Source organism: Cucurbita pepo, chromosome 8 (assembly GCF_057944985.1).
Source record: "Cucurbita pepo subsp. pepo isolate OVF chromosome 8, ASM5794498v1, whole genome shotgun sequence".
Taxonomy (NCBI): Eukaryota; Viridiplantae; Streptophyta; class Magnoliopsida; order Cucurbitales; family Cucurbitaceae; genus Cucurbita; species Cucurbita pepo.
Genome location: NC_141805.1, coordinates 2,512,485 through 2,525,784, shown reverse-complemented (window position 1 = coordinate 2,525,784; position 13,300 = coordinate 2,512,485). Strand labels below are relative to the sequence as shown.

At 34.5% G+C, this 13,300-nt stretch overlaps 2 protein-coding genes across 2 annotated transcripts; both read right to left on the bottom strand.

Moving 5' to 3' along the window:
• Nucleotides 1-181: 181 nt before the first annotated feature.
• LOC111799561 (uncharacterized) lies at nt 182-5,877 on the bottom strand. The gene is made up of 12 exons (XM_023682923.2): nt 5,657-5,877; nt 5,463-5,574; nt 5,290-5,356; nt 4,982-5,083; nt 4,835-4,899; nt 4,149-4,238; nt 3,526-3,605; nt 3,216-3,432; nt 3,005-3,060; nt 1,437-1,532; nt 1,075-1,258; nt 182-423 (listed from the first exon to the last, which is right to left on the bottom strand). The coding sequence occupies exons 1-12, from the start codon at nt 5,719-5,721 to the stop codon at nt 304-306; spliced, it is 1,254 nt and encodes a 417-aa protein (XP_023538691.2). The 5' UTR covers nt 5,722-5,877; the 3' UTR covers nt 182-303.
• Nucleotides 5,878-8,096: 2,219 nt separating this feature from the next.
• Nucleotides 8,097-12,510, bottom strand: LOC111800927 (uncharacterized). Its single transcript, XM_087125859.1, has 5 exons — nt 12,248-12,510; nt 10,856-11,115; nt 10,697-10,772; nt 9,696-9,826; nt 8,097-8,591 (listed from the first exon to the last, which is right to left on the bottom strand). Exons 2-5 carry the CDS (start codon nt 11,084-11,086, stop codon nt 8,346-8,348), a joined length of 684 nt encoding a protein of 227 aa, XP_086981985.1. The 5' UTR covers nt 11,087-11,115; nt 12,248-12,510; the 3' UTR covers nt 8,097-8,345.
• Between the last annotated feature and the right edge of the window lie 790 nt (nt 12,511-13,300).

The following is a 13,300-nucleotide window of genomic DNA, read 5'->3' as shown; positions in this document are numbered from 1 at the left end:
AGATAATTTTGGGACGGCTATGAATAAGATGCAAAGAATACAGCTTCGGATATCCTAATTATCAATAATAATAATAATGATGATGATAAATCAACAGAGCAACAAAGTCTTTAATCTATACAAACAAAAGGAATATATATATATATTATAGCAATGAGCAGTCCAGCGAAAATTTTCAGCATGAAAAATGATCAGTTACTGGGCACTTGTATTAGTAGATAGATGTTCAGTTTGCATACCTGATATAGGATCTCGTTGTGTTCAATTGGCGTGATTGTAAATTTGAAATATCCAATAAGATCATCATAAGGCACTGTCAAATTGGAGTTCTAAGTGCATTTGCTCCTTCATTATCTTTTCAACCGCATCTGCAAAGCTTGATAGATTGTGTCGAAGACCAACGTCCAAGGAATTTGCCATTTTCTGAAGGATGTCAACACAATCAGAGGATGAAAATGCATGCATGTATAACAACACCCTAATGACAACCATAAGAACCTAAGTGGTTGGGTAAATATCTCATATATGTTCTAGATCCCCAAGTGTCTTGAGCTTTTTTTTTTTATTTATTATTTATTATTTTTAATCTTTTTCAATTAAGTCTCTATTGTTTAAATAGTTTCAATTTAATCCAAAAACATTAAAATTAGTAGATGATAAACTAGTTCGCAGAAATTCAAAAGAAAAAAAAAGATTGTTCTCTTAAATGATAAACTAAGTAGAAGAAATTTTGAGCTTTCTTCTCTTAAATGAGATTTTTTTTCCCTAAATTTTCGTCTAATCACTTAGTACTATGCCATATAAGCTTATCATTAACCAATCTAAATTTCCGTCAATTCACCAAGTATTATGCCACATAAGTTTATCATCAATAATTAAATTAAAAAATAGTGAAACATAATGGATTAAATTGAAACATTTTGAATAGTCGAAACTAAATTGAAAAATATACTCATAGCAGGGGACTAGATCATATATTAAGCTAAAACTAACTAGATCAAGTTAGCTTTTCAGGTATCAAAGAGAGACGAATAGAAACTAAAAAACTAGAAGGGAAATAGGGGGCCATCTTACCTCCACCTTGCAAATGAGGCTTAAAGAAACTCCTTTTATATAATGGTCTGAGCTCTTGAGAGATATGAGTTTCAAAGGAGAATCCGACAATGGCCAACCTTGAGACACCTTAATGACTGCATCAATTCCTCCAATCATAGTACATATTATCGTTTCGTCTTGATCTAAATACTCGAAGGAATGACTGCAATGAGAGTAATTACTTCAGACTCAAAAATTACTATTACATATTATTACGTAATTTTACTGGGGAATTTCGGTTTGGAAATCGGAGTTCTATGCAAGAAGAAGAAGAAAAAAAATCCCTATGTTCTGCATTATTTTTAATCATACAATAAGTCTGAAAAGTTTAAGAGTCTCACCTCGATTTGTTTGCACTCTTCACAACGAATCGCCTAAGAGCACATAAAACAATCCTATCTTGTACTTTTCTCACAAACCATTCCAATGAAGAATTGCTGCTCATTCAAAAACAATGAATGGGTCAGAGAAATTTCTTTCCTATTCCACAAGTGAAAAACTCGGTCAGAATTGTAGCCAAAACATTACAATGACGGATAAATGGAGGCTTTGTCACCCTATGATATTTATTATTAAAGAAAAAGTTGCATATTATCCATATGTCATTGCAATTAAACTCAAATCGTAACGACCCTAAGCCCACCACTAGCAGATATTGTCCTCTTTGGGCTTTCCCTCAAGGCTTTAAAACGCGTCTGCTAGGGGAAGGTTTCCACACCCTAATAAATGGTGTTTTGTTCTCCTTCCCAACTAATGTGGGACATCACACAAATAGCTTCATATACGATTCCAGCAAACCAATATGATTGGTGAAAGTTGTACAACGCACGCTAATAAAACAGGTAGCTCTAATTTGAAATTTAACAACTATGAGAAGAAGGCTTTTTCATCCTCCAAATATCAAATCAATATTTGGCAAGGATATGTCAAGGAATAAGACTATAAGTACGTAACATCGTTGTGTGCTATATTCCAGTACCAGATATATGAAAAAAGGATATAACATGCATAAAAAGGGGGTTGTTTTTAACAGATGCCCAAAGCAAAGCTTTAAGCTAAATTTTATGACAAATATTAAGAGAACCTCTGCGGCATATAAGCCTACTTAAATTACATCCTTAAAGAAGGACCAGGATTCTAGTTCCTAGCTACCCAAAGCGTCTGGCAAATTTTTTTTTTTTAATCACCGCCTTAGTAGGCTCCGAGTTACGAAACAGATTTTTGTACCAAATAGCCCCAATTGGATTATGACTTTATTGTAAGATGTACTGCCTTCGGTAGAGGTGAAGTGAAATAAAGAAACAATCTACTTGTCGGGTGAAAATTGAAACAAATATAATATTCCACGACATATTTGCATACTATTTCCAATCAACTATGGCATAGCTGCCTGAGGGAAGAAGTTAGAACCTAAAGGAACTAATCAAACCAACTGAACTGAACAATTATGAGACCGTTTGGTGAGTTAAGGGAAAATTGGACAGGAGATGTGTTCAGAAATTCTAAAACCGAACTAATTTCAATTAGGTTAGAGTTCTAGCAGTTTGGTGTAGCAGTCAACTCTATTATCATTAATGGTTTGTTTTGGTTCAGCTTTCCCTTTTTATCAGACGAACTGGATTCCACTCCTATAAGGGTAACGATCAAGGTCTAATTAAAAAAACAACCACCATCCTCCCGATTCTTCTTGATTACAGTGGAGCCAGGGATCTTGTGTTGAGAATTGTTGGTAGGGAGTTCCACATCGGCTAATTAAAGGATGATCATGAGCTTATAAATAAGGAATACATCAACATTGACATGACTTTTTAGGGAAACCAAAAGTAAAGCCATGAAAGTTTATGTTCAAAGTGGACAATATCATACTCTTGTGGAAAGTCGTGGTTTCTAACATCTTATAGGAACATACCTGAAGGACTTTGAAGCGTTGATGATATCGTGCAAATGGACATCACCGGGAAAGATCTGTGCAAATATAACTAATTAATTACGCTCCTTCAACAAAATTTACATACATAAGAGAGGCAGAGGTGCCAATAGATGGAATTACTCAGATTTTGAATTCAAATAATAACCGTGGATACAATAAGTCATGGTACTTTAACGAAATAAAGGGATACCTCAGCATTCTTTAACTCCATTGTCCCCTCCAAAACTTCTATCAGCAACTCATGATCCAATTCGGATGGCTCAATCATACCTTCAAGTCTCTGTAAGCTTGAAAACTCTTCCAAGTTTGGAATATGTGAATGTAATGATACTCTAACGAAATTATCAGTGACATCAATGACCTTCAGACCACCAATTGTGTCCTCGACCTGTTCGATAACATCCAAACTAGAGAGAAAGAGTGAGAAAGATTAAGGGAGGAAAGGAGAGAGAAGCATCAATACTAGATACAAACAATTCATATCTTGAAACACATATTACCTTTTAAATATCTCATCTAGTTCCTGCAGAGATTTTAGAGTTTTTTCGTTCTTCTCAATCTGGCTATCAAGTTCCAATACCTGGAAGGAGTATAAACAGTCTCGTAAATAGTTGATGACTGTAAACTTTAGGTTCTAATCTTAGTGTATCAATTCCTAATTCTAGTCCACTATCAAATCTCATGGAATTTGTTCTTTACTACAGATAAGCTATTTGGCTAGTCGGTCTAACCCTAATAGTCTCACATAGGGTTAGCAGACACGAGAGTCGCTCCCTCTTGTATCACCTTCACATTGTGATGCTATTAGAGTTAGGTCAACTACCCTAGCAGTTTACCGGTAGCAGAGAACAGACTCCACGATGTTTGATAACGGACCAAGATTAGGATGTAGCCATCCAAATCACCCTAAGTCTAGAATTAGTCAAACCATATATATTGATAGCTCGTCATTAAGCTACAATGTCAAGCAAAGATTGAAACAGAAAATGGAACCATGCAGTATAAGTAAGCATCATTGAATTGCACGCTGCATGGAAACTTACTTATAATTGATTTTAATTGAATAAAGAACATGTGAAATAAAAAATGAAGAAGCTAGATTTATCAAAGTAACAGAAATAACCTCAAAGGCATTGCATTCACGCTCAACTATCATGTCCATTTGATCTTCACCATTCACAGAGTAGCAATTAAATGTTGCCTTCTCCGGGTCCTACAAGATGGTAACAAGAACGTGAAGATAGACAGACATTCTCACTTGGTAGGAACGTTAATTAGGCCTATAAACAAGGTAAGTTAATCACAAATTAGGCCGAAAAGATTAGAGAAAAAATTAAATTGAAAATAAGAAAAAAGTGAACTTAATCATTGGAAAAAAAAAAATTGACACAAACAACATCAAGTATTAGTAGTAGTTTAGAAACACCTTTGCAGAATATCTTGTCCAATATATTAAAGAATCTATTCTCTTCTGTTTTTACATAATGATAAATCAGATCAATCAAATAACTGAAGGATCAAGCGTGCGTACATAATAGGAGTCCGATGAAAATTTGTCAGACATTACATTTCCTATAGCTTCCGCCATTTGCTCCCCCATTATTTCTCAATTCGCCTAAGATTTATTGAAATCCAAGTGAATACAATCCACATTCACCTTCCGTAATTGGACATGTTCGATACAATCCGTTTTCAACATTCAAGCAATGCATACTTTTAGAAAACCTATGTTAAATCTTGGTCTCTATCCGCTCATCCTAGTCCAGTAACTGTTGGTGTTGTAAAAATTTGTTTGTAATAGAGACCAACCTGTGATGCACAACGATCTAAAGACAATTTTAATACTTCAAGATCCATCCTCAATTTATTCGAATCTGTAATTGGAAGCAAAATGAGGACGTCAACACAAGTAGGAGGATAAGAAGTGTAAATTAAAAGATAAACAAACAGTCCTACCTTCTATACTGGTTCTCTTAAGAACCTCGATCTCACTGGAGATTTTGCTGCTTTCAGCTTCCACCGCGATAAGTTCCTCTTTCATACGTTCAACATATGCGTCTAGAAAGAGATTTAACAAATTATGAAGAAAAAGCATCGGAGAGATCGATCAAAACGCAGGAAAGTAAATACAAGTCGATAATATTGTAATAGTAACTTAAAAGAAGGACAATCCATTTAAAAGAACAGCGAACGAAAATTTGAAATGCACGCATACAAATGCATTCCAACCTACGGAAATTTAAGAGCAAGCTTAACAAACTTACCTAAATCATCAATCCCCAAGAAACTATCTACGTTAGACCATTCTGACAGAGTCTGCTGTAGTCTGCTCTGCACATCTCAAAGAAAAAGAGCCACATATTTTTTTTCTCAAAAAAAAAAAAACGAGAGATATTTTAAGAGATGAAGAAACGTACGATCAACTACAATACTAAACCTCGAGAAGGAGAGAACACTCCTTCAGTAACTTCTCAGAACCTAATGAATCCGTCGTATAAGCTTCATCTTCCTCCAAAGATCTCTGCAACTCTTCTATCTCGCTTATGCAACTTCAATAAGAGTTAAAATGTCGTCCAATTAATTATACATTGTTTCACATAATTACTGCACACAGAAACAAGATAGAGAAACCTGCGAACTGCTTGGACATCGACGCTTGGAGACACAGACGGAGTAGCTTCCATCAATTCTGCCATTATTTTCTCCTTTACCTTTGCCGGAATTTGCACAGAATCCGAACGAGATTCCTCGCACTTATTCGTCCGCGCAAAAATTCAAATTGAGAGCGAAGGGGAGAGAATTCTTCGGTACCCGCGGGGGTTCTTTAGTGTTTTGGACCAAACCCGAAAATGGAGGCCGTGGGCTTTTTATATTGGGTTTGAGTTGCAAGATTTAGCCCGCGTAATTGAGAAGCCGAAGGATTAAGCACAACGGCAGAGAACCGCGGGACCGGTCCCGTTTCTGTTATTATTATTATTATTATTATTATTATTATTATTATTTATTTTCAATTGAAAAAAAAAAATCTAAATAATAATTCTAAATAAAACTATTTGAAGGAAATATTATAATAAAAATATATTTATAAACAAAAATCTATTATAATATTCGATTTTAAAATTTCAAAAGTTAACCTAATCTTTAATTTATTTATTTATACATATGGATATTTTCATTTTAATATATTAATTTTTTTTATTAATATTGAGAACATAACACGTAATAATTTTAATTTTAAGGAAAGTAGGCGTGCAAAATTTATATATATAATCTATTATAATATTCGATTTTAAAATTTTAAATTTGAACGTAATCTTCCACCTAACTAATATAATTATTTTATTTATACATATAATTTTTCCATTTTAACATATCGATATTTTTTAAAATTAATATCGACAACATATTAGCCCTTAAAATATAATAAAAAAAATAGGTGTGCAAAATTTATATAATAAAAAAATTATAAATTTTAGAAATGATTCGTGTTTCATCATTTAATCAATAAACTAACTCGAATATAACTTAATTAAACATGTGGAGAAAAAAAATTAAAATTAAAATTTTGGTCAATAATATAATATATTAATTTATAAAATATTATAATTCAAATTATCAGGATAATGTGACAATAATATATATAAAGAAAACAAATGCAGTATAGAGTAAGATAAGGAAAAGTCAACCAGCATGAGTCTCAACGTTCAAAGTCAAAAGTTTTGAAGATTTTTAAAAATAAAAATGTTCCAAAGTCAAATTCCTTTTGGAAAAGTCATTAATTTTTTGTCAGTTGATTTAATTAGATTATCTTCCTCTTGAAAGGGATCCATTTCAAAGAACTGTAACTCGTTGACTATTTATCAATAAATTTTATTCTAAATTATGTTAAGGAATCAATTATTGTAATATATGGCATCATTGTTGAGAGTGTTGGATGATGGAAGTCTCCTATCGACTGATTTAGGGAATGATCATGGGTTTATAAGTGAAGAATACTAACTCCATTGGAAGCCCAAAGCAAAACCATGAAAGCTTATGTTTAAAGTGTACAATATTATACCAGTGTGGAGAGTCGTGTTCCTCCAACAGAGGAACAAAACTTCTTTCTAGTGGACATATTTAAAAAAAAAATTGTAAGGAAAAATTCAGAATAAAAAACCTAAAGAGAACAGTATCTATTATTACAAACGGTAACTATCGGACGGTGTCTTCGTGTTCGTCTAACAGAGAAGAACAAAACTTCTTTCTAGTGGATATATTTTAAAAATTGTAAGGAAAAATTCAGAATAAAAAACCTAAAGAGAACAATATCTATTATTACAAACGGTAACTATCGGACGGTGCAAGACACTGGTCGAAAGTAGGGCTAGACTATCTCCATAGTAGACACGTTGCAAGACATTGGTCGGAATAGGACTAGACCCTCTTCATAATAGACACATTTAAAAATCATGAGGTGCAAGACACTAGTAGCAAGTAGGGCTAGACTCTTTTCATGATAGACGCGTTGGAAGACACTGGTTGGAATAAGACTAGACACCCTCCATAATAGACATGCTTTAAAATCATGAGGCTAACAACGATACGTGCGAACAACATCGTCCAACGATAGGCTTGAACTGTTAGAAATGATATCAGAGTCAGACATTGAGTAATGTGCTAGGGAAGACGTTGGCCTTGAAGTGGGGTAGATTGTGAAATCTCATATCAGTTGAAAATTTCCTAGTCTTCACCTGTTTTTTAGATTCTTTTCCGCCATGAATGAACAAAGGAACCGTTCCTTTTTCTGTTCCTCTCAATTCCTCTTCTTCCCGCCACCTTTTACGTTAGAAGAGCAATAGGCCCGAGACATAGCGGGATGAACTTCGATAAAACCTACGAACCTTCTTTAAAGAAAGAAGAGTGAATTGTTTATAGGCCTTCAGGCTAAGATACAAAGACATAAAGAAGCAATGTAAATGGTTCATAAGCCACAAGACACAAGCAGTAAGAGAGAGCCAAAAGCCAATTCATTGCACTTCAAGTTAATTCACTAATAAATAAACAATTTTGAATGAATCATCCAACCAAATACAAACAAACAAACAAACACCTCACCGAAGAGATTTTTAAATTTTTGTTTGTAGTTTCGATTCAATACAACAGATGACGAATAAGAAGAAGAAGAAGAAGAAGAAGAAGAAGACGACGAAGAACAAAGAAATGAAGAAATCTATACTTGTTGTTAATGCAACTGTGTGCAAGTAGTACAAGCCTAGTTCGTCATCAGAAAAAGAATACAGATGCAATATTCTTTTATTTGTATTCATATTTTTCATGTTCAAAACGGTAGGTAAATTCGGATAATATCTCGTTTTCGAAGCTTACGCCGACATATAGGACATCTGTGCTGGGTAGCTATGGCTGTTTCGATGCAACTCTTGCAGAAAACGTGCCCGCATTTGGTTGTTGTTTCTTCAACCAATGCTTCTATGCAGATCGCGCACCGCAAACCCGAGGCTGCTGCAGGTGGGAGGCTGCTGCTAGTTTGTGCAAGTGCAGAAGGGATGTCTGTGTCAATTGTTGCCTGCAATAACAGAGTTTACAGTTAGTTTCGAGCTCTAAGAAAGAAATCGGGATGGAAAATGATGTTTAATCAGATGTTTAAATGATGTAATTACTAGCAAAATCCAAGTGAATTGCATAAGATTGAGAAACATCAAAGATCTACTTCAGATATAACCTCATTAGGGATTGAACCTTAAATGTTTTGTGGTCTTGAAGTTGGTTACGAGTTCGCCAAAACAATCGGCCAAGTTCGTGCCGATGGGATTTTCACTGATAGATGGAAAGAATGCTGGTACGATATGACTGTCAGATTTATACCGTTGGATGTGCGAGAAAAATTATTATTTCACGTACGTCCAACGATTAAAACGGTAGCAGCACATTGGAAAACTAGTTTTTCCAAGGAATGAATGAAGCTAAGAAGTACAAATTTGACTCCAACACATTAATGGCAATCTTGGCTAAGAACAATACATGGCCTTTACAGAAACTTGCACAAGATGAAGCAAATTCTACGGAGATCATATTATGAGTCACAGCAGAATGACAGCATCTGAAGAGAAAAAACTATTCTAGAAAACCATGTAACAGATTGGTTGGGAGGTTTGCACCGGAGAAGGACTTCGATTAGACCAGATCGACCCTGAGAGGAACGTGCATCTAAAGGATAATCCAAATTTACAAGCGATTAATCAAACAGTTCTTTTTTAGCTTTATGGATCAAAACTTGAATGAAGATTTTCCTAGAGCTGCTGGCTGCTATATTTCCACCACCTAATTGATATCAAGGAGGAGATGAACGGATAACGGAACATACTCGTTAGCTGGAAGTGTATTTAAACTAAAAACGGTGGTTCCGAAAAGTTCTTTTTCATTTTTTTCCCATTTGGCTAATACTTCTGTTAGCAAAAAAGAGAAAATAAATCTTCGGTAAACGATCACATTTTTCTAAACGCAACGATCAATTATGAATTTTTTATCAAATGGACTCTGAATTCTTCATAACACATATATTCAGTTTCAATATAGACAGAAAAACGGCAGCCAAAGATTTGAACAATGAACAGGCAAGGCAACTCCAAAAATTTGAAAGCAAATAATAATCCGTTCAATCAAGTATTACCTTTGTGGCTTTACTACTGCTTTCGCAGCTTAAGCAAAGGTCCAAGTTGTGAATCGTTTGTTCTTGTATAGATACGTTATTGCGGTTTGTAAGGGGCGGCCAAATTGTAAAAGGGGCCAAACTCGTTAAATCTGCAAAATAGTTGAAGACGGGTTAATAAGAAAACATATGCAGATTGGCAACAGAGTAACAAACGATAATAAATTTGTTAATTGATCTCACTGTAGTCCTAATGCTTGGTTCCATACTGAGGAAGCAAAGTAGTCCTAATGACAAGATACGAAAACTTTAATACAATAGCCTGCATGCGAAGAACTTGGAAATCTAATTTCATAAAATTGAAACTTGTAACAGATCAAGCCCACCGCTAGTAGATATTGTCCGCTTCAGCCCATTACGTATCGCCGTCAACCTCATGATTTAAAAACGCGTCTACTAGGGAGAGGTTTCCACATCCTTATAAGGAATGCTTCGTTCCCCTCTCCAATTGATGTGAGATCTCACAATCGACCCCCCTTGAGGGCCCAATGTCCTCGCTGACACACTGCCCAGTGTCTGGCTCTGATACCATTTGTAATAGCCCAAGACCACCGCTAGTAGACATTGTCTACTTCGGCCTGTTATGTATTGCCGTCAGCATCACGGTTTTAAAACTCGTCTACTAGGGTGAGGTTTCCACACCCTTCTAAGGAATGTTTCATTCCCCTCTCCAACCGATGTGAGATCTCACAAAACTCCTCTTACCTAACTAAATATAATCATAATATGCACTAAAGTTTCATTCTAACAGTCTTTTGAATCCAGAATATAGAAGACTCGCCACACTGAAAAGTAAAAAGGATGATCCAAAAATGCAAGTACATCCTCAATGAACATCTCAAGTTTGCCAGAAAGGCAGAAAATATTGGGAAATGGCAATGTAGCTAGACTACCTGAGAGATAATCAACAACTGAAATGCAAATAGAGAAGCTTAAGACTTAGAAAAGAAAAGGCTACAAACCTGAGAAAGCACCATTACGTCTAATGGCAACACCACAGCTACTCTCAAAGTGGTTTCGTCGAAAGTTCTTCCTGGCCTAAAAAATTTGTCACCATGTTAATCCTCTTATATGGCCTAGTTAGAAACACGCTCAAATTATTTTACCAAAATATCACATACCTCAGCAAATTTCCTAGGGGAGATTATAGCAATGTCCTCGTCGACAAACTCGGGATTGTCCATAGCTTGTCCTTGGTAATGATTGTAGTACTGTGTTGCTTCCTGATGAGGGCCAGTTGGATCAATGCACTCATCTGGAGGTGGGCAATTTAGGTCGAAGTCCATTACTGTTCCTCGCTCAACAACTCTTGCACTCCATTCCTGTAGATCATTTCTACTTTGAAAGCTCATTCCAACAGCCTTTCCTTTACCTTTCAAACCTACAACAATAGAATCATCCACATAAATGGCAAAGTGATTCGGGTCCAAAAATCTTTGAATCACCACTAATGTAATTCCCAAGAAGTCCACGATGAATTGAATAAATGAGTTAAACATCCAAAAATTAAAAGGATAAAAGAATTTTCTTCCTTTGCGCATCATCGACTGATCTCGGTGAATGATTTCGACGACAAGAATACCATCCAGCTGAATAGTAGTAGGATACCCAAATGAAAATCTATTTATCTTATGAAAAAAAGGAACACTTGATCGATTTAATATACGAAGCCAATGATTCAAATTTTATTTTCTATGTTGAAAATTAAACTTATATAAACTAAGCTATTCGTACTTACATTTTCTAGTTCGTGATTTATAAAAAAAAGTAACAAAAATAAAAATCTTGGCCAAATTTTAAAAACATAGAGAAATTCTAAATTTTACGTTCTTCATTTATTAGAATTCTGCTATTGTTTAAAAGTGTTTACGGATTAGATTAGCAAAAAAAAAGAGAAGATCGTTGGACGACAATGCATATATATATATATATATAGAAATAAAGAGACAAGCGTGATCGTAAAAGCGGGATGCAAATCAAATTCGTTACCACGGTCTGTATCGACATTTTACTTTACCAATTGCATCCAAGGCAGAACTATTACAGCTTAAAAAGAACATAAATTATTATTTTCCCCCAATCACGGTCCCAGAAAATATGCTAAAAAAATAAAGCCCCAAATTTAGCTAATACATCGCTAAAGATTTCACGACCTAACCCAAACCATACCAAAAAAAAAAAAAAAAAAAAAAAGTACAAAACCCTAAACGAAATTGAACCGTTGTACAAACTATTCAAATAATCAGCTTCTTAAATCTAAACCAAACATGCTAAAACCTCCAACCGGCCATCATTCAAGAGTTACGAACTCGAATCCTCACCCGAACCACGCAGAACTGTCAGTAATCGAAAATATACAAAAAAAAAAAAAAAAAAAAAAAAAAAAAAAAAAAACCACAAGTACAAACCGAATAGAATCACCAAGAACAAACACCAAAAGGAAATCAGAGAAGACAAGCATGATTTGAAGCAATAAAACAGTAGCATGAACAAAATAGTAACAGAGATCATACCTGGCGGAAGACGGAACGGCGAACAGCGGCAGGAGCGGGAGGATCGAACGAGAAACCGCAAGAAACTTGCAGAGGCGAAGCGGAGGAAGAAGAATCGGAGAGCAAAACGAGACGGGAAAGGGGGGAGGAGGAGGAGGAGGAGGAGGAGGAGGAGGAGGCGGCAATCGATATAAAAGCAATCTTGGTTTCCATTCCATATATGTAGAGGCGTTTTGTTTGAAAAACTTTACATCCTTGCGACCACCTTTCCTCGAAATTATTCTATATTTGCAATCTTCGTTGCTCTTTGTCCTCTTCGGCGCTTCCCGTATTCCCACCACTCTCCACCACTCCCCGAGGTGGGCTCTCGTCAGGCCCATTCAAGCTTTCCGGCCCATAATACACTGGGCTTTACTGGGCCGGCCCGCATACGGTGTATAATTTTAAGGTAAATTAATAAAAATATATTTTTTTTAACTTTCTTCAATAATTTCCTTAAAATAAAAAAAATAAAAAAAAAAACTCAAAATCTTTATGTAATTAAAAATTTCTCCTAAACTTTCAAATTTTTCTTAAAAAAACCCTTATACTATTTTTTTTTATTAATATCCTTACATTTTTATTAATTTTTAAAATATTATTTAGGGTTAATATATATATATATATATATATATATATATGAATTTTAAAATTTATTTTATTCTATGATCTTTACAACTTTTTCAATTTTTCTCTATTTTAAAATATTTTATAATTATTAGACTCGAAAAATATGCATCTTTCTTTTTAATATTTCACCCCTAAAAACTTTAAATTATGCGTGTGACAATATTAAAAAATTATTTAAAAAAATATGAATAAAATTAAAATATGCTAAAATATATGTAGGTAGAAAAATCCTTGTTAATTAAAAAAAAAATAATAAATAAATAAAAAGAAGCGTGGAATTTGACGTCGGTTTATCGTTATCCATATATATATATATGTATGTATATATATTCTTATCCATATTAATTAATTGGCGCGAATATATCACACGCGCAAACGAGCTACGTAAAACACACGCGCAATTGG